Source organism: Cyanistes caeruleus, chromosome 1, assembly GCF_971803275.1.
Source record: "Cyanistes caeruleus chromosome 1, bCyaCae1.hap1.1, whole genome shotgun sequence".
Taxonomy (NCBI): domain Eukaryota; kingdom Metazoa; phylum Chordata; class Aves; order Passeriformes; family Paridae; genus Cyanistes; species Cyanistes caeruleus.
In genome coordinates this window covers 122,963,469-122,981,693 of record NC_141701.1, presented here as the reverse complement: position 1 = coordinate 122,981,693, position 18,225 = coordinate 122,963,469, and the positions used below count along the sequence as shown (strand labels likewise).

The window sequence follows — 18,225 nt, the reverse complement described above, 5'->3', positions numbered from 1 at the left end:
GGGGAGAGAATGTAGGAGGAAAAAATGAGAAAAAAAGAATATCAGAAATACATTGGTTTTGAGATGTGTTTTGATTAATCTATTTAATTTTCAAACTTTCAGTTCACTATACTAAAAGCTTAGTGCCCTGTAACAATGGAGGTGTTTGTACTACCCAGCTACCAAAGCCCTTCTTTTGCTTGCTTATAAATGAAGGTATAGCCCTTCATTTCCCCCATCAATTTCACACATACTTTTGTGACAACTCACATTTGATCAAACATATTTGCCACTTCAATTTGATATCTCAACTCTAGTGGAAGCACAGCTAAAAACAGTCTTTTACTGAGCACTGGGAAAAAGAACCCAAACCCAAACCAGAAAATCTCCAGAACAACTGGGGAGATACAGATGTTATGTAACAGGTCTTTTGGCTTTTGCTTTCATAGCTTTCTGTTTTCTTTCAAATGTCTTTAGCACTACACAAATGTTACACAGCAGTAGAAACTGGAAGTTCTGATTTATGTAAAAAAAAAACAGCCAAGATTTTTCTCAGGAATATTTTCTGTCATAAAAAATGAGCAGGTATATCTTCAGCTGGTTAATGCTCTGTCTCCATATTTAATAATTACTGGGATCAAAAGAACCCTAATGGGTGTTTTAGAGAAGCTTTGTTTTTAGTTAAAATTAATACATTTGATTACTATGATTTAACATAATAAAGCTCTCTGAAACTGTTGAAAGGCTTGCATATGCAACTGAAAGTATTAGAGGATGGGCCACTATGCATCCTAATCTTAAATTACCAGGTTAAAAAAAAAAAAATAGAGTTGGAGAAACCAAAGTAGAATTCACAGACAATGGGATACCAGTTCCTTTATATGTTTTACCCCAGAATTCTAAAATTCTCCAAAGAAACACATTCAGAATGAATATAGTTATCTGCTATCTTTTATAATTTAACCAAGCCAGTTTAATAGTGACTTACCACAAAAAGTTACCTGTAATGGGACTTACTGGTCAGCAGTACCAAGCCCATATCAAACTAAAACCTCTACCTACATCAATTTAGTTTCTAAATCTCGTCTGTTTCCTTAAATATAAAACAATATATCAGATTACAATCAAAAAATAGGCAGGATTTAAACATGAATTATTCAAAGACTCTGCTCTTGTCCCTTCTTCATATGAATCTTTATCTAAACTCCACAATTTCCAACATAATATTCCATTCTTTCCTCCTCTAGTTCTCTACAAGGAAGGGCTCTTTTCTGCTTCAACCACTTCAACCAGTTTCTGCCTAAATGTCTACTACTGAAGGTGAGGGAAATAACATTTCTGTTATAAAGTCTAGATACCAAATAAAAGGCAGCTTAAAAGTGTCTGAATAACACATGTTGCAGTAGGGAGTCTCCTGAATATCTTTATAATATGCTTGTAGACTTACAGTACTAAGGTCACAGACTGAGAAAAGGTAAAAGAAAGAAAAGCCCTTTTGGGGAAATCTGTTTTGCCGCTACATGCTACAGTGCCAGAAGTTTATGTCTGTCGAACAGTAGAACAGATGAATTTATGCAAAAATATTTTGACAGCAGACATCATCTTTACCTCAAGAATCTATAAGTTACTGGATGCTGGGGAGTTATTCTGGTAAAGTATCACCATAAGCGAGTGTTCCTTTCATCTTTGTGTTTGCTTTCAGTCACTGCTGGACACAGGACTCCAACTTAGTCCATTCTTGAGCAAGTCCCTGACAGCCATGACACTGTCAGGCGAGCTGCTCTGTACTGCAGTGTTCAATTTAGGAGCAGAGTACTGCCTGAGACTGGCTAACGGAAGACATTTGTGAAAGTTTGGATAAGGTGCTTGGTGTTGTGAAAGCTCTAGGATTTGATTATCAGTAAGATGGAAGGGATATGATGTTATAAGAGAAGACAAGTGTCAACTGCTCAAATGTTTTGTTTGCTACAAAATACTGACACTAAAGTACTATTATTTTAAAGGCATAATTATTTATTCTTTTTCTGCTTCCCTTCACTGTCACTCAAGTTCAGATTTCTTTGTGATTACTGAGTGGGGTTCAAGCTGACATATGCTAATGACTGCCAAAGTTCGACCCAGTCACTTTTGCTGCCCTTCAAGGTCTTGGAACACCTGTGTAACTCCTATTTACTCAATGCAAAGCTCCTATTATGGATCCTTTAGAGGAAACCTGCAAGAGTCTGTAAATATTTAAAATTATTTTATACTCCCAAAATGTGACCCACTGATTTAATATAGTAGATTAATGTGTCAAATCAAAAGGCAGAAATTAAGATATTTTTGTAAAGCAACTTTTCTTCAAAAAAAGTTTTGAGCCTCTTCCAAATTCTTCCAGTGAAAATATGAGCTGCAGACAATTTATTTTAAAATAGAAACTTTAGGAACTCAACTGCTGTGGCAAGGCACTATACAGCTACTATTAATACAAGTAAATTAAAAGTTAGAAACCTGAACAGATAACACAACAGAGAGATATTTAATATGAGCTAATATCTCTGCCATTAGATACATTCACAGGAACACAAGTTAATTAAAAACCTAAAAATATCACATCACAACCCGTTCTTATTTAATACATTGTCTTTAGCTGCAAGTACAGAAATTCCCTGACCTTTGAAGTAACCTTTCCAACATCTATTTTTCTTGTGTAACAGACTAACACAAGGGAGCTAAACTATGTGTCCAGAAATTTACTCTTGACATGGAATTCAGCCAGCAAAAACTAATCTACTAGTATTCAAACACCTGTAAAAGCACTGAACACCCTGAACAATATGGACTACAGAAAAGTAAAACTAGCTCTCCATAAAGAGAAATTTACTTGTGTATTTCTCCTAGAATGTTCCTAACTCTTTGTAATCAATGTAGTATTCCACAAATACCCTTGTAACAATAAAAACAAAAATCAAGTCTTTGAGGAGTCCCATGCAAATACCTATTTCTACTGCAAAAGTGCTTGGTAAAGACTTCAGGACTTTCTAACTCGGCTCGTAAAGTCATTTGAAACAAAGCAGCAGACAATCACTAGCCAGATAAGCCACCACAATGACAAATCCTCATCCATAAAATATAACTCTGGTATGTCACAACATTATTTGAAAGAATACTTAAAAGACATTTGAAAGTTCTTTTAAAGAGATTAGTCAGTTAAAAGGCTCATGTGAAAAAAACATGGCTAAATTAAGTTTTTCTTCTGCATCTACCAGGAGCTTGCATAAATTGTATCAGATAAACACTTCCCCTTTTCCTTTACATTTCAAAATGTCAACAAGATAATAATAGGAAAGAAAATTCCAGTTTAAATTAAAAAAAATCCAAAACCCACAAAAACCAAAAAACCGAACTCCATAAACAACCAACCCCCAAACTGAAACATTTACATTAATGTTACATGTATTCCCTTAGAAAACACTCATTCCTTTGCATGCAAACATGACCAGCACCTTCCAAGAACAAACTAGAAGGGCCCAGGCATCACATAACCCAGGAAATTGCATGCAGATTGTAAATCTCTAGGTAAACCTTCATGAAGCTAAAAGGTTTGGAAACATACTCTCATATGCCCAACTGAATCTTGCATACCTTGTGGTTCAGCTACTGTCTGGAGAAACATGGGATATATATCAAACTTTTTAATGATTTTTACTTTTTAAAAAACTGTATTTGCATTTTTGGTTTAGGTACACTCATTTAAAAAAGAAAAGGTTTTGACAAACTGATGCAGGTCAAGAATCACTTAAAAAAAAAAAATTGAACTTGAAATTGGATAGATTAAAAGAATAAAGACTCATGGCTGGAACAAACTCCAGATACTTTATTGTTTCCAAATCAAGTCCTAATGAAAAAGAATAATCAACCAACAAAACTGTAATTAAATGCCTAATTTTGCAGTCTATTTGAATTTAATTCTTTGAGATTTCTGTTTCAAAGGATTTGTTTTCACCTATTATTATATAATGCCAAATTTATACCTATTTAAGGAAAACAAATAGGGATGAGAAAGTATGCTTTCTATAAATTAACTGTTTCTGTGAAAAACAATGTAAAATTTCATTAAACTTGGGAAAATACAAAAAGAAGTTTTATCTTACAGAGTAATTAATGACTTGTGTGTTTCAATTTGATTCAAAAACTTTTTCAGAAATTCAACTGCAGTGAAGTGAAACCTGTAATGACATTAAATTATTTTATCACACTTTCTCTATGGTTGAGGGCAAGAAAAAAAATTTTTAAAAAATCCAAGCACTTACCAGATTTATGCTGCCAGTAGGAGACCCATTAAAAGATTCTGGGAGCAGTGAGGAAAAGGAAAGTTAAAAACAGGTTAGAAGATTTTCCCCCATTGTAGGGCAAGATAAAAATAAATATGCATCCACAAAACATTATGGAAAATGAGGGAGAACTGTGGCACTGGGCAAAATGCTGCATGCAACATGCAAGTGTTTCAGATTTCCAGTAAAGACACTTAAAGAAATGTAAGTTTATAAAGACACTAAATAAATGCTTCAGATAACATTTTTTTAAGTTTATATCCCCACATGGTACTGCTTTGTTAAGGAGCTAGTTTAACAGTAAAAACAATTTCCACAGGATTTGTACTTCAGTTAACAAGAATAATAACTTTATTTGCTTTAAAAAAGCCACATCTCCCATGTACTTTCAATTTCTATTTCCAGAGAGGAGTATAGAGTTATATATTAAAAGAACCCAACATATTGAAGAGTTTTAAATATTCTCAAGAAAAACGTAGAATGGAAGAAGCACATCTTTATTTTAGTGACAAACTAGTTACCAAGACCTGACAAGAATTTGTATAAGATTAATATACTTATTACAATGAAAACCCTATGTGAATCCCAAAACAATTTACATGCAAAAACACAAGGAGGAAAATTAATTTAAATATCAGAAACACCACAGGAGTATTTAGTTTCCTAAAAACAGTGAGGATAATTTTTTAATTTTCATTTTAAAGCAGAGAAAAGAATGTCCCAGGAAATAACCCTTAGGGGTACAGAGCTCACCTCCTTCACCATCATCTGATCCTCTGAAACTGGGATCCTTCAGCATATCCAGCTCAGCTAACATACGCACATACAACACATTCTGCTTGAATGAAGGGTAGAACCTCTCATCTCTCAGCATCAACTCATACACCTTAATTGAAACAAAAATGCCAACTTCAGAAATACTTATTGCATTTGTTAATTAATCCGAGCAGTTTTCATAAATTCTACTTGAAATTTTGTAAAGCAACTTTTCCTCAAAAAAAGTTTTGAGCCTCTCTTCCAAATTCTTCCAGTGAAAGTATGAACTGCATACAATTTATTTTATAATAGAAACTTTAGGAACTCAACTGCTGTGGTACCTGTGCATACGTGTCTCTGACTTACTCTTAATGGAAAGGTTATCAGAAAATAACTAACTAGTCAAACGTGCATATCTAGGAAGGGAAGTAGCACAATAGATGTAAATGCTTCTGTCCTCTGCTCTTAATCCTTGCAATTGCAGTATAAACCTATTAGGTTTTTATCCATTTCATAAAGGGTTATCTCAGTCCCTCCTTGTGGATAAACTATAAATGTAGACCTGCAAACACTTAGGGCAACAGGTAAAAAGAGGGAAAGAAGGGGACGGAAGACATCATATGTGACCTTTCTGACAATTTCTAGTTTAGCCAATACAATGTAGCCATACCTCACGAAGATTTAACCACACCACCTCATACAATTTACCTTCACAGGTATTCATTATACCTTCATAGGTATTCAACCTATACATTATATATATATACATACAAACTAGTAGCTATACATAGCAGGAATAAATTCATAATGTTTAATATTCATGTCAACTCTAGAATATTTTAATTACTTTTTTTCAATGGACCACTGTTCAAGTACTATTATCTAGTAAAAACAGAAAAAAACCCAATCCATCCAGGTTAAAGGAGGTTAATTTCTTTTGTAATATAGGGGAATTTATGCTCTTCAGCAGAATTCACAAGCATGGCCCAGATTTCACAACGTGCTTTAATTAGTCTTAAATGGGAGTCCCAAGTACAAGTGTGATTCTAAATTCTACAGCTCATATCACTAATTTGTAGCATGAATGAGAACATGAAAGTAGCAATCTAATATAAAAATATTTCAGACTGGGTATGTAAGTTATTGCCAGAATATTAATAATTCACTTTTCCTTTTCAAATACATATATTAGACTTGAGTGATAAAGTCTACATAGGCAGGTAATAAATGTACTGTTTTTTTCTTCAGCACTTGCTGCTTCTGAGTGCTTCACTGTGCAAGTTTGCAAAAACAAACTAAGACCAGTCAAGCTAATTTTTAGAAACACCTACTGGACTTCATATAGGACCATTACATTCCACCTCTCTGAAAAAGAGAAGTATAACTGAACAAAAACTGTATGTCTTAGTCTACTCATGACATTTTTCTTAAATTAGTGCATTAACAGAAATGAAAACATGATCATTCTAAACTGTGTTTTGTATTTAGATTAATACAGGAAGGACACCTACTGCTGTCTACTGCTTTGAAAACCATGAGCTAAAAAATGGCAAAGCAAAAGTTGACAAATTTAGAGCATGATTTTCACAGAACAGGCAAATGGTAGTACTGGTTTTAGTGTTTAGATATTCGACTTCCTTCTTTTTTAGTGTCTGCAACTATGTTTTATACTCTACAGCATTAACAGTTCTTATGAAATAAGGGACAAATAGAGTATACCTTTCTCTGAATGTCATCAAAGATTTCGGGTGTCGGATCCTCATGGTTCAGTGTTTCTGCAAGTTTTGCTACTAAGTTGTCATCAATATTAACTCTTGGAGATGCCTGTCATAGAGATCTAAATCAACTTTTGCAGCATAAAAGTAAGAAAGTTCTACTTTAACAAATAAAATCCAATGCAATGCTGCAACTCTCTAAGTAAACTAAATTTCTTCTTCACAAATATCTCTGTAACTGTCTAGCACATAATACAGGAGTCAGATCCCCCCACCCACAAAACTAAACTCAATTCAGAGTTTGTATTAAAAGTTGGATGTTTCATTATTAAACAATAGAAACTGCCTCAAAAACAATTTATACATACATTTTGAAGCAGTACCTAAATCAGATTTACTCGGACTTATAAACAGTTTTTATTTATTTATGAAAAATATTAAGATTCAGAAATCAAGAACAGGTCAATAAAAAAGTAATAGGATGAAGTCCTGAAACATCTGAGGAAAGGTTAACAGTTTTTCAACTGCCTATTTCTGAGTGAGAGATTTTTATGCACAAACAAATTCAGAACCAAGATGTTTTGTCAATGCCAGTTGATGAGCAGTTTCTTCCACAGAGGAATCCTTACTGTCTATTGAAAGATACCCAATGGTGATACTTTAGCAATTTACACAGACAATGGTAGAGAGGCACAGGAAGCTATTTCACCTGATAACTCAATCTTAATCCAAGTTTAGACAAATACTTAGTTCCATTTTTTTAATAACACTTCTTAAGGGGGCAGGCAAGGGGGAAGGGCAGAATAAAAGGAAGGCCAAGGACAGCAAGCAGACAATAAGCAGAGAGATACTTTTTTATTCTGTCTTTACATCGTCTCTAGTTTGTTAACTCTAGAAAGTCAGCTTCTGAAGAACATATTCAGTGCTCTGACAGGGCAGTCAGTGGCAATATAAGCCTTTTTAAATGAGGGGGAACACAAAAAGGAAGACTTTCTTACTGCTTAAGATGAGAGAGGTAAGATACACAAGCAATAGCTTAGATGTCAACATGTAAGCAACTTGTGCTACATAATAACCATGCCATATTAATCTAGCCATAACTATTCAAAGAAGTATCAGTACAAAGAATAAACACCAAACTGCAGAACTACATTATTCCTACCTTTTCTGATAAATATTGCTCATAAACTCCAAATGCAGCTGCTCTTAATAGACCCTTGGTCTGATTAGTCTGATGTTTTCCATCTTTCTGCCGGCTTTGAAGTACCTCTAGCTGTTGCTGTGCTGTAACCCTGTATCCTTCCACTGTCATCCAGAAAAACAAATGTGCTTGGCCACCAGTTTGCTGCATGTAATCTACAGAAAACAGACACCACGTGACCTTAGTTACTGTTGTACATCTTGGAATTCTCTATGATGTTGACTACATATGGAACACCAGGATCTGGTTATGCATCTGGAAAACTTGTCACAGAGAGTCAATTACAAAAATACATATAAATATTGGTGATATATATGTGTATATATGTATACATATCTACATGTTGGTGATAATCAGTAAAAAAGACAGACAGCAAAGTCTAGGAACTAAGCACTGAATCCTCAAATGGACATGTAGAAAGTGAATCCACTGTTACTGTGGATAACAGGCCTGTACAGCATGATACAAATGGAGATGAAGTTCAAACTGAATTTCAGGTTCATTGAATCATGAATTCATAGGATCATTTAGACTGGAAAAGAGGTTCAAGATTGCCAATCTAATACGTCCAAGCTCACCAATAAACCATGTTTCGAAGCACCACATTTACATGTCCTTTAAATACCTCCAGGGATGGCGACCCAACCACTTCCCTGGGCAGCCTGTCAAGCCAATGCTTCACCCCTTTGGTGAAGCATTATTTCCTAATACCCAATCTAAACCTCATCTGGCACATCTTGAGGCAATTTCCTCTCAACCTGTTGCTAGCTGCCTAGGGGAAGAAAGCAGCCTTCACCTCACTACAGCCTCCTTTCAGACAGTGTAGAGAGTGATAAGGTCCCCCCAAGCACCCTTTTCTCCAGGATAAGCAACCCCAGTTCCCTGGGCCACTCCACGTAAGACTTGTGCTCCAGACCCTTTCCAGCTTCGTTGCCCTTCTCTGGACATGCTCCAGCACCTCAATGTCTTTCTTGTAGTGAAAGTCCCAAAAATTCAACACAGGATTTGAGGTGTGGCCTCACCAGTGCTGAGTACAGGGGGACAATCATTACCCTAATCCTGCTGGCCACACTATTGCTGATACAAGCCAAGATACCAATGGCCTTCCTGATCAACTGGACTCATTCCTGGCTCATGTTCAGCTGCTGTCAATGAGCACTCCCAGGTGCTTTTCTGAGAGGCAGTTTTCAGTTACTCTGCCCCCAGCCTGCAGCACTGCCTGGGGTTGACACAAGCACAGGCACTTGGCTTCATTGAATCTCATACAAATTATCTTGGACCATGAATCTAGCCTTCCTCCCTCTAAAGAGCCTTCCTTCCCTCCAGCAGATGGACACTCCTGCCCAACTTAAGTGTCATTTGTAAATTGATTGAGGGTGTTCACTTTATGCCCAAGGCAGCCTCCAACTATCACATCACCCTGTTTGTAAACAAGTTCAGACAGGTGCTTTCCTAGGTTGGCTGCCTCATCAACTGTGTCAGGAAGTACCTCCCACGCACTCCAGGAACTTCCTGGAATGTTTCCAGCCACTGCATTAAAAAATCATCAACAAAACTGATGGATATTCTTAGTACTGACATTTAGCAATTCTGAGTATACAGAGCTGTGAGTTAGCATATTCTTTATAAGTAAAACAGACCAGATAAATTAACACTCACCCATAAAAAACTGTAGTGCAACATTGTCTACCAGAATATGGTCCAGAGGGACTGTGCAAAGTTTTCCAAAGTTTGCTGCCAGTTTCACAGTATCTATTTCCTGTAAGACACAGTTCGGTGTGTTGATAACCTTTTTTTTTTTTAATTAACTTTTAAAACTTCTACTTACCACAAAGCATATAGGTTAAAAAATATTACATTACATAAAATAAAGTAGCATCTCAATGATTAGCTATTTTCATGAACACTAGTAAATGAAGATGTAGATTAGAAGGTCAGGTTTCCTTAATTATTTGCCTTCAAAACAGGCTGCAGCTATTCTGCTGCATAGTAAACTGGATTTTAATATTGCTGTTCATGTAATATTCTACAGGTCAAATTAACCCCAAATACCTCATCAACAATGACAGCAGTAGAAAATTAATTAACAAGAATTAATTTCAGTATTTGATGAGCCCAGGTCACCACAACTTAAATTCACCTCTGTCACATTTTCTTCTGCCTGTATAGCATTTCTTGCCATTACAGCAATGCCTTCAGGTCCAGCTATAGAATGCTTAATCATTTTAGTAGTCAATACATACAGAATATTACATTATCTTGGAACCACATCTAGGTCAACTTAAGAGAGTCAAGAAACTAAGTAAAGCCAAATATACTAACTCTATCGACCCTTAGTTATAAAACAAGCAAAATAAACAACTAGTCAGTCATTTGTAACCTCACTCTTTTGAAACTAAAAAAAGTTTTAAAACACTTACTTTTCCTGACTGCAACCTCTGAATTCTTGAATCACATACTTTAATAACATATAATAAACTGTTTATTTGATTTTTTATAGTATTGATATCTGAAAGCAAAAACAAAGACAATTCAGCAATGCAGGAAGTCCCAAAGTCTTGGGGTGTTTTTTTCAGTTGAAATACTTTGCTAATGAAAGTGAACAAGAAGAAATATTTTTCTTTCTCCTTTTTCAGATTAATGGTTAAATGACTACCATTAATACTTTAAATATTACTGAAATTCAGAACTACCATTCAGGCAGTTTTAACAGAAATACACTTAGCTAATCAAATTCTCTCTATTTACAAAAGGAATCAGACACACACCAACCAATAAAACACTTATGAAAAGGAAAACTCAAGTTTTTATCACTTCTTATGCATTTCTTTAAAAATAAAATACTTTATACTATGCTGCATCAGAGCTTTTATTTTTTAATTGTTGAAATAATCTACAGAGATCATGCAGGTAAATGCATTTCAAATTTTGCAAAACAGTGCAGCACTAACCATCTCCTGCTGTATCTAGAGATCGAAGATATTGCAGTTCTTCACTTGCTTTATCTTTCACTGCTTCCAACTCTCCTATATTATCACTTAATTTAATAATATTCATAAAGGCCTCATAGTTACAGTTGGAATCACGAATCTGAAACACAAAGTTTTATAGTGTAAACAATGCAAAACAGCTAAAAGTACAAGACATTATCTTCAAGTGAATTAGTTTGATACAGCATTGCAAAGTGGCATTTTGAAAATTCTTTAACACTTATAAATCTTGTTTTGGTACTGAAATTTTACATTGAATAGGACAGAAAAAAGCATGCATAATCAAAACTAATTTCACACCATCACTTCCTGTTTTCAAGAAGTACACACAGACACATGGAGAGTCCATCAACCTCCTTAATGAAGATCTCCAAAATCCAATCCACCTTCTTCTGCTTTTATATCCTTAGCTAAGCAGGCAGAAAATCATGAGACAACTGAATAGGTTCAGCTTTACCAGATCCCCAGCAAGCATACATGTTCCCAGAGTAATGGCTTCTTAAGATACAAAATTACAAAAACAATTAAAACATTCTACCATGTAATCATAACCTACAGAGATGAAAAAAAGAGCAAATGACTCCACTCTGCAACCCTAATTAAGATACCCTGGCAAACACTATTAAGCTATTTAAATATATACTATTTTACCACTATTAGCATAGAGTGAACCTGCTCTAGGGACTCAAAGGAATTTGTGCAAGTGAAGGAAGCCTGCTGTGTTGCCAAGATCACTGGAAACTGTGCTGTGAATGCAGCATGGAGATCAGGGAAAGGCTGGCAGCTTTACAACATGTGCATGCAGGTGCTGAGGGTTGAGTTCTAATGCTGTTTTACCATCTGAAGCTAAAAAAGTCACTTCACACACACCTCTTCTAGATGCTCACTTTGATATGGAAATGTAATACTTGGTCCATACCGAGCAAGTGCATTGACATGAGCTACACAAAGCAGAAAGAATGAAGACTGGATACCATTGATCAAAGTAAATAGAAAAATCTCCCTAGAAATCTGCTTTTAAAAGCAATAATACAGGCAACACTTGAACTTAAAGCATTTTGTAAATCTGTGAATTTCACTGTGAAGAGAGAAGTTTGACTTAACTTCTAATTTTATATTGAAGCTTTGTATTTTATTGCAACAGAATTAGTATCAGACTGTGGTATGCCTAGAAACCTAGATTTAAACTTCTCTTTTCCAGAAACTGATCTTTTCATTCAAGTCTGATTTTATGTCAAAGGTTCCAAAAGCAGCCAGGATTTATTTCAGTCATCTCTATTTCTGACCTTAATTTTTGCAACAATCTCTATTTCATAAGACTTGTATTAAATTTTTTCCTTATCTTTTGCCCAGCACATTTGCTTCTCCATCTCAGAAAGCAATTTTGAAAATTAGTTATTTGGGACATCACTATCATAACAGAAAGCTTTATAAAAAATTCAGAATCCTATCGCTGGATGCAGCTGGGTACAGTGCTCAGTAAATAAAGAATGAGGCCAAGTTACAAATAAAGAACACACGTAGGAGGAAGGGGGAATTGAAAATTCTAGTCCAGATGAGCAGTATTTTTTCTTCCTAAAGCCAGGTACCTGTAGAATGCATGCAAACTTTTACATGAAATGGAGGAGGCTGGAGTGAAGGAAACATTGTACACATACACTTGAAGCCATTCCATAATTCCATATGTAATAAGAACTTTGAAATTCAAGGGTGTATTCAGCACAGAACTTGTGTTTACTATAAGACTAAAATATATGAATAAAAAGAGAGAAGTTGGGGGAAAAATATTAAACTTGATTAATGAACTATAAAGGATAATAACATTTAAAAGTAAGTTTTAACTTGCTTTACAAAGAATTGATATTGTTAATTAAAGCACAAATATTCTATTTATGTTAGCTTTACTATAATACTACTTTAAATAGTTTGAGGGCTTTTCTTGCAAGTGCATTAGAAGTTATCAAAGTAAAAAAATAGTTTCTGCCTATCCAGTTGAATTATTTAGGGTTAACACAAATGGTCCTAAAACAATTGCCCTGAAATTCCTTAGCAGAAAATAAATGTTTCTTAGTTTTTATTTTGGAGGCCTCTTAAGCTTGAAGGGCCAAACTGTAAACACAGTCAGGGGAATACACCCCCCACGGTTACTGCCACACTTCCCAAATGGCCAAACAGAATATTCAGAGGAGTGAACTCTACATTTTGTGATACATTTGTCCTCAGTCAGGCAACTTCTGCTGAACAATCAAAATGAAGAGTGCAGATATATATAGTCTCTGTGTCTATGTGTATTTGTAACTCAATATAATATAAAATTTAATATAGCAGCCCTGAGTTCACTATCTCTGCCAACATCCATTGGTAACTTTTATATCAGACACTTATCCATCATGATTATAAGGAACACGAGTAAAGCTTTATATGAAAATGTTCTGGAAATACAAATAATTTTAAACATTTTTAATCTTACCATCCATATGACATACTGATTAATATAATCAGGATCACTGAGCTGGTTTATTAATGGAAGAAGAATTCCTCGGGAGAGGATTTCCTAAAAAACAAAGGATAATAGACCATTTTATATGTTTATTCATAAAGCTAGTATAACTGCAACAATTTAAACATCACTGTGTAGACCTTCAAACACACAAGTCTACTTACAGAAAACATTTAATAGGCACTACCACATTCTCTTCCAATTAACACTACAAATGTAATTTGTAATTGCAAGAAATTACAAGACAAACCTCCTGAAGAAAAAAATAACCTCGAGAAAAACAACATCTATTTTCTCATGTTTTTGTCATGATGGAGTTAAAAGACCCTTCAGAAACATTTCAGACAAACTGTTCACTGCTATTAAATACTTATCAAGACTCTAGTTGAAAATAATATTAAATTAGATCAATTTTAGAAAATAATACCAGCAGTTTAGATCTAAAATTTTTTTTATGACATTAAACCAAAGAATTGGGATAGCTTTTAGAGTCTGTACTTACCCTGACAAAGTATCGCATGATCTTGTTCTGGAAGTCTCCAGGAGGTAGCAATATATACAGTAAAACCTCACACAGATCCCTTAGGAATCCTAGAGAAAGAAAACAAAACCCTCTCAGCAGAGTTGCATATTATGATACTTCCCTGATATCACCAAATCCCATAGATAAATACTTGATTCTGAGTTCAAACATTCAGTCATGTATCTCTTCTATTCCAAGCATTACAGGAATACCTTTCAGATGGAATATAAGCAGCACTGATGAAAAAGATCTACCTCAAACCCAAGACAACAAAAGCCAAATTGCAAGATTAAAAAATCCCCAACAACCTAACTCTAATTCATTTTCCTTACTTAACATATAGAGCTTTTTTTCCCCTCCTTCAACACCATGCCTAAAACTATAGTGGTTTTTGAAGGAAGACTACAGAATAGTGATAAGGAAGGCACATATAACAAAAAGCAGTAAGAATCTGCAAAACCATCCCCTCTCTCGCAGGAAAAAGTACTTTTATCTTAAAATTCTTCCAATGAAAGGAGGACAACTTACATATGCACATGCTATGTTTTAGTTATAGCATTAATATGTACAAACCAGAGGAAATAAACACATATGGTATATAACCACACTTTGAAAGTCATATGCTAAGATTTTAATTCATTTCATATTGTGAACATAATTGCTAGTATTTTAGTTTAGTCTCCTGTACTAAAATATTAACTCAGAAAATAATAGAGAGACCTTCTTCATCTTTGGGAGAAGTGCAGACTAGATCACGACAGACTTCTTTTTCCATTTCAACTTCAACCTCAAAGAATGTATCTACAAGTTCCTCAGCTTGATCTATGCAAAAGAAAATAAAAGAAAGCATGTTTTTGTCAAGACTAGAAATTTGAGAGCAAACTTGAGTTATAAAATAAAGCTAACTATATTTCACACACATAAGATAACAGCCTTTTCAGACACAATTAAAAAATACTTATTACCTTTCATCTGATCACCTTTCTCTGCTATCCTTTGCTGAGCTTTTCTGAAAACTCGAAGATGAGTGCCAAAGTCATCAACAAGTCGTGTAGTGAAATAAGGCTGCCAGTCTGTTTCCTTTGACCTATTAATAAAGGACATCCATGGAAATTAATTATTTTGTTGTGAACACAAAGAACAATAATAAATTCCTACTTTTCCTTCCTTCCTGCCAAGAACCACACTGACAGTAAACATGGAAAAGCAAATAAATAAATCAGCCTCCTAATTGCCTATCCACTGAAAAACGAAATATTGTAAAATACCACTCTTGCACCACATTAATATTTATGCTTGATTTAGTTGAAAGTCAACATTTGCATCTAGAATAGTGTTCTGATTTCTGACATTGTCAAATACCTGTGAGAAGTCCTGATATAAACAGTTCACAAGGTGAAACTAAAATACTCTCCATGTCTTTTTCAGCCGTACTTCCTACCATTTTGGAAGGCATCAAATCAAAATTGTTTTCTTCTGAATTTGCAGAATATGCACCAGTGAGAAAACACATTTCACTTGAAACTAAATACAATCTAATATTATCAACAATTGATTCCACAGCTTATACGAGGTACTTAGCATACTCTTCTAACAACACACACAGGTTTAGATCAGAAAATAGTCACTGTTAGATTTACATAAAACTGCTTCCTTAGTGGTGTAAAAAGGATAGAGGCATTTTTATGGTATCTGTGCCTTACTAGGCAACCTGAAAATATGATTGGGCATTATAGGTTTAATGAACCTTGATGCTAGTAATAGCTCTTACCCTGCACTAAATATTTTATTGCCTAAACTCCCTCAAGATGCTTACTTTGTTATAGCAGGAACCCTTCTAGAACACTTCCTTTTTTTGGGTTGTTCCTTACCTGTTCTTCTCAAGGATAGAGAAAGAGATAAGGAACTCTGGAAGAAAGGGAAAACTCCCACAAAATCTAGACGTGTAAATAAGAAGCAGAATTGTCCCAAAGGGCCATCGATCGAACTGTCCAGATCTAACACCGGCACAAGCCAGACCCACACAAAACCTCTGGGTGGCAGCCTTACACAAGGCTCCCAAAGCTGCAGCTGTCAGGGAATTGGGAAATTCCCACTGTACTCATTCTCCCCAGAAGCTGACAGGCTGTATGAAAGTACAGGAGATGGTACTAACCTAAACTGCTTCAGCTATATCCACCTACAGGCATTATGAATACACTATGTCATTTTTTCTGCAGAAGAACTGCTCTAGGCCTGTAAAATTGATTTGCTTTCTACAGCAGAACACAAGTGCACAGGAGCAGTGCCTATTTTTGAAGAGCTATAGTACCGTAGGAAAGAAAAATAAACTTGCAAGAATTTGACCTACTTTGACACAAACTCAGTGCTCAACATTGTACAATGAAGTAACTCTGCCAAACAGATAAAAACACTGAAGCTGGGTAGTCAGGTCCATTTCATGCAACCACAAGTTTGTTTGCTGTAACAGTTTATTTAGCATAGTTTTCACCATTTCAACACTGTCTCCTAGGATTTTCATTATTTTACCATATTACATTATATATTATTCTATTATATTTATAATTATTATTATAGTTATTTCTTCCTAGTATTAAACCCTGCTCTCCCATCTTTGACCCTCATTGTCAGAAAAGCACAGTAACCTAAGTTTTCAAGTCAACAGAGGGAGGGGATAACACCTGAAATTGCTAAGAAGTTACTTATATTTAGGTGACCCACAATCTCCTCTGCAGACAAAGCAAGTAACAAGCACAGTGGGATGAAATAAATACAAGTATATGGATAAATATGGAATAAAAACAATTATATGGATATAAAGGCACGTGGTACCCTGGCTGGGAAATCAGCCATACTAAAGAAGTCAGTTTCCCAGATGAGTTGTTTAATCAAGTAGCAAGAAGTCAGGGAACACCAGTAGGAATAAGGGGCAATGAAAAAACTATCCATTTGTCCTCAATCAATCCTGTTTAAAAAAAAAAGGTTTGCATATGTGACATTCTACTTTATTCCCTGGACTACTATTGTTTTTAAAATACCCATTGTTCTTACATATGGAAGAACCACACCACCTCTAAAAATTATCTGAGATGATACGTATGTTGAATTCAGACTTTTGGACTGGACCAGCTACCTTGGGAGAGGCCCTACTCTTCAGAGAAAAAAGACCTGAATACAAAGATGTAATGGTTCACAAACTTAATGCTTAAGTTGTAAAAAAGAAAAAAAATCAGTTCAGTGATTTTAGACGTTGATCTAAATTTTGAAATGCCATTTTGCGAAAGATCGTGACTTCAAACGCCATCATCTCCATTATACAGCAAAAGACTGTACTTCTTATAATCTTAAATTTTTATATGTTCTTCCCATAAAATGCACTGAACTATGCTAGTAGATAAACTTAATCACTTATCTACTACCATACAACCCACAGTATATTAACGTAAATAAAACAAATCTTACCTGGCAGAAAACTGAACAAGTGCATACTGAAGAGCCTGTCTAATTTCCAGAAGAAAGGATTCATCATCACTTAGTGTGTAATACCAATACTGCACATAGTCTCTCAGAGAAAACTGGATTACCTGAAATTGGAAAGAAAAAAAAAAAAAAAAAAACTAATGAAAAAGGACAAAAAATATACAAGTTTTTTGTGCCTGATAACATAATAGCAGTTATCCTGAAAGGTTACCAGAGTGAACAATACTCCTCTGTCATTATGAAACTGGGAGTAAAACAATAAAATTCACACACCAAAACTTCTTTTTCAGACTGGTTTGCACATACTGTTTTTATCACCAGTACACTGAGAAAGTAAAATATATTGAAAACATACTTAAATATTGCTCAATATGCTGGCCCATCTCCCATGGTTTTTTCATTTATCATTCATATATGGTAAATTTTTGAAATTTTATTTGTCACTGAGCTATTTCTGTATTACATAGTTGCATATATACTCAATACTTGCAAAAAAATAAAAGTAGGTTAAATAGTCCTGGTTAGAACTTACCTGTTGCAAAGGCTCATCAATTATGTTTGCACCTGTCAGTCTTCTGTCAATCTTAATAGGTCTGGCTTCACGTTTCATTTCTTCTATGCACTTGAAAGAGATTGGGATATGTAACTTTGTAGGGTGTAGCTCTAATTGAAAAACAGCTCTACTGCTTATGATATATATAGATAGATAGATATAGATATACACTTCCAGTAATGACTTTAAACATTTTCTATATTATTATAATTTAT

General features: G+C 34.8%; 1 protein-coding gene across 6 annotated transcripts in view; it reads right to left on the bottom strand.

The window, feature by feature from the left end:
- The window catches only part of SNX13 (sorting nexin 13), a 114,123-nt gene that overhangs the window by 16,968 nt on the left and 78,930 nt on the right, over positions 1–18,225 (bottom strand). For all 6 annotated transcript variants that reach the window (XM_086855093.1, XM_086855119.1, XM_086855113.1 and 3 more), the window contains 13 exons: positions 17,990–18,079; positions 17,440–17,561; positions 14,943–15,064; positions 14,698–14,799; positions 13,957–14,045; positions 13,425–13,508; positions 10,916–11,054; positions 10,385–10,473; positions 9,624–9,723; positions 7,926–8,119; positions 6,768–6,872; positions 5,046–5,178; positions 4,272–4,309 (listed from right to left, as the gene is read on the bottom strand). In XM_086855093.1, the coding sequence (XP_086711219.1) occupies positions 4,272–4,309; positions 5,046–5,178; positions 6,768–6,872; positions 7,926–8,119; positions 9,624–9,723; positions 10,385–10,473; positions 10,916–11,054; positions 13,425–13,508; positions 13,957–14,045; positions 14,698–14,799; positions 14,943–15,064; positions 17,440–17,561; positions 17,990–18,079 (1,407 nt within the window). The remainder of the gene's footprint in view (positions 1–4,271; positions 4,310–5,045; positions 5,179–6,767; positions 6,873–7,925; positions 8,120–9,623; positions 9,724–10,384; positions 10,474–10,915; positions 11,055–13,424; positions 13,509–13,956; positions 14,046–14,697; positions 14,800–14,942; positions 15,065–17,439; positions 17,562–17,989; positions 18,080–18,225) is intronic.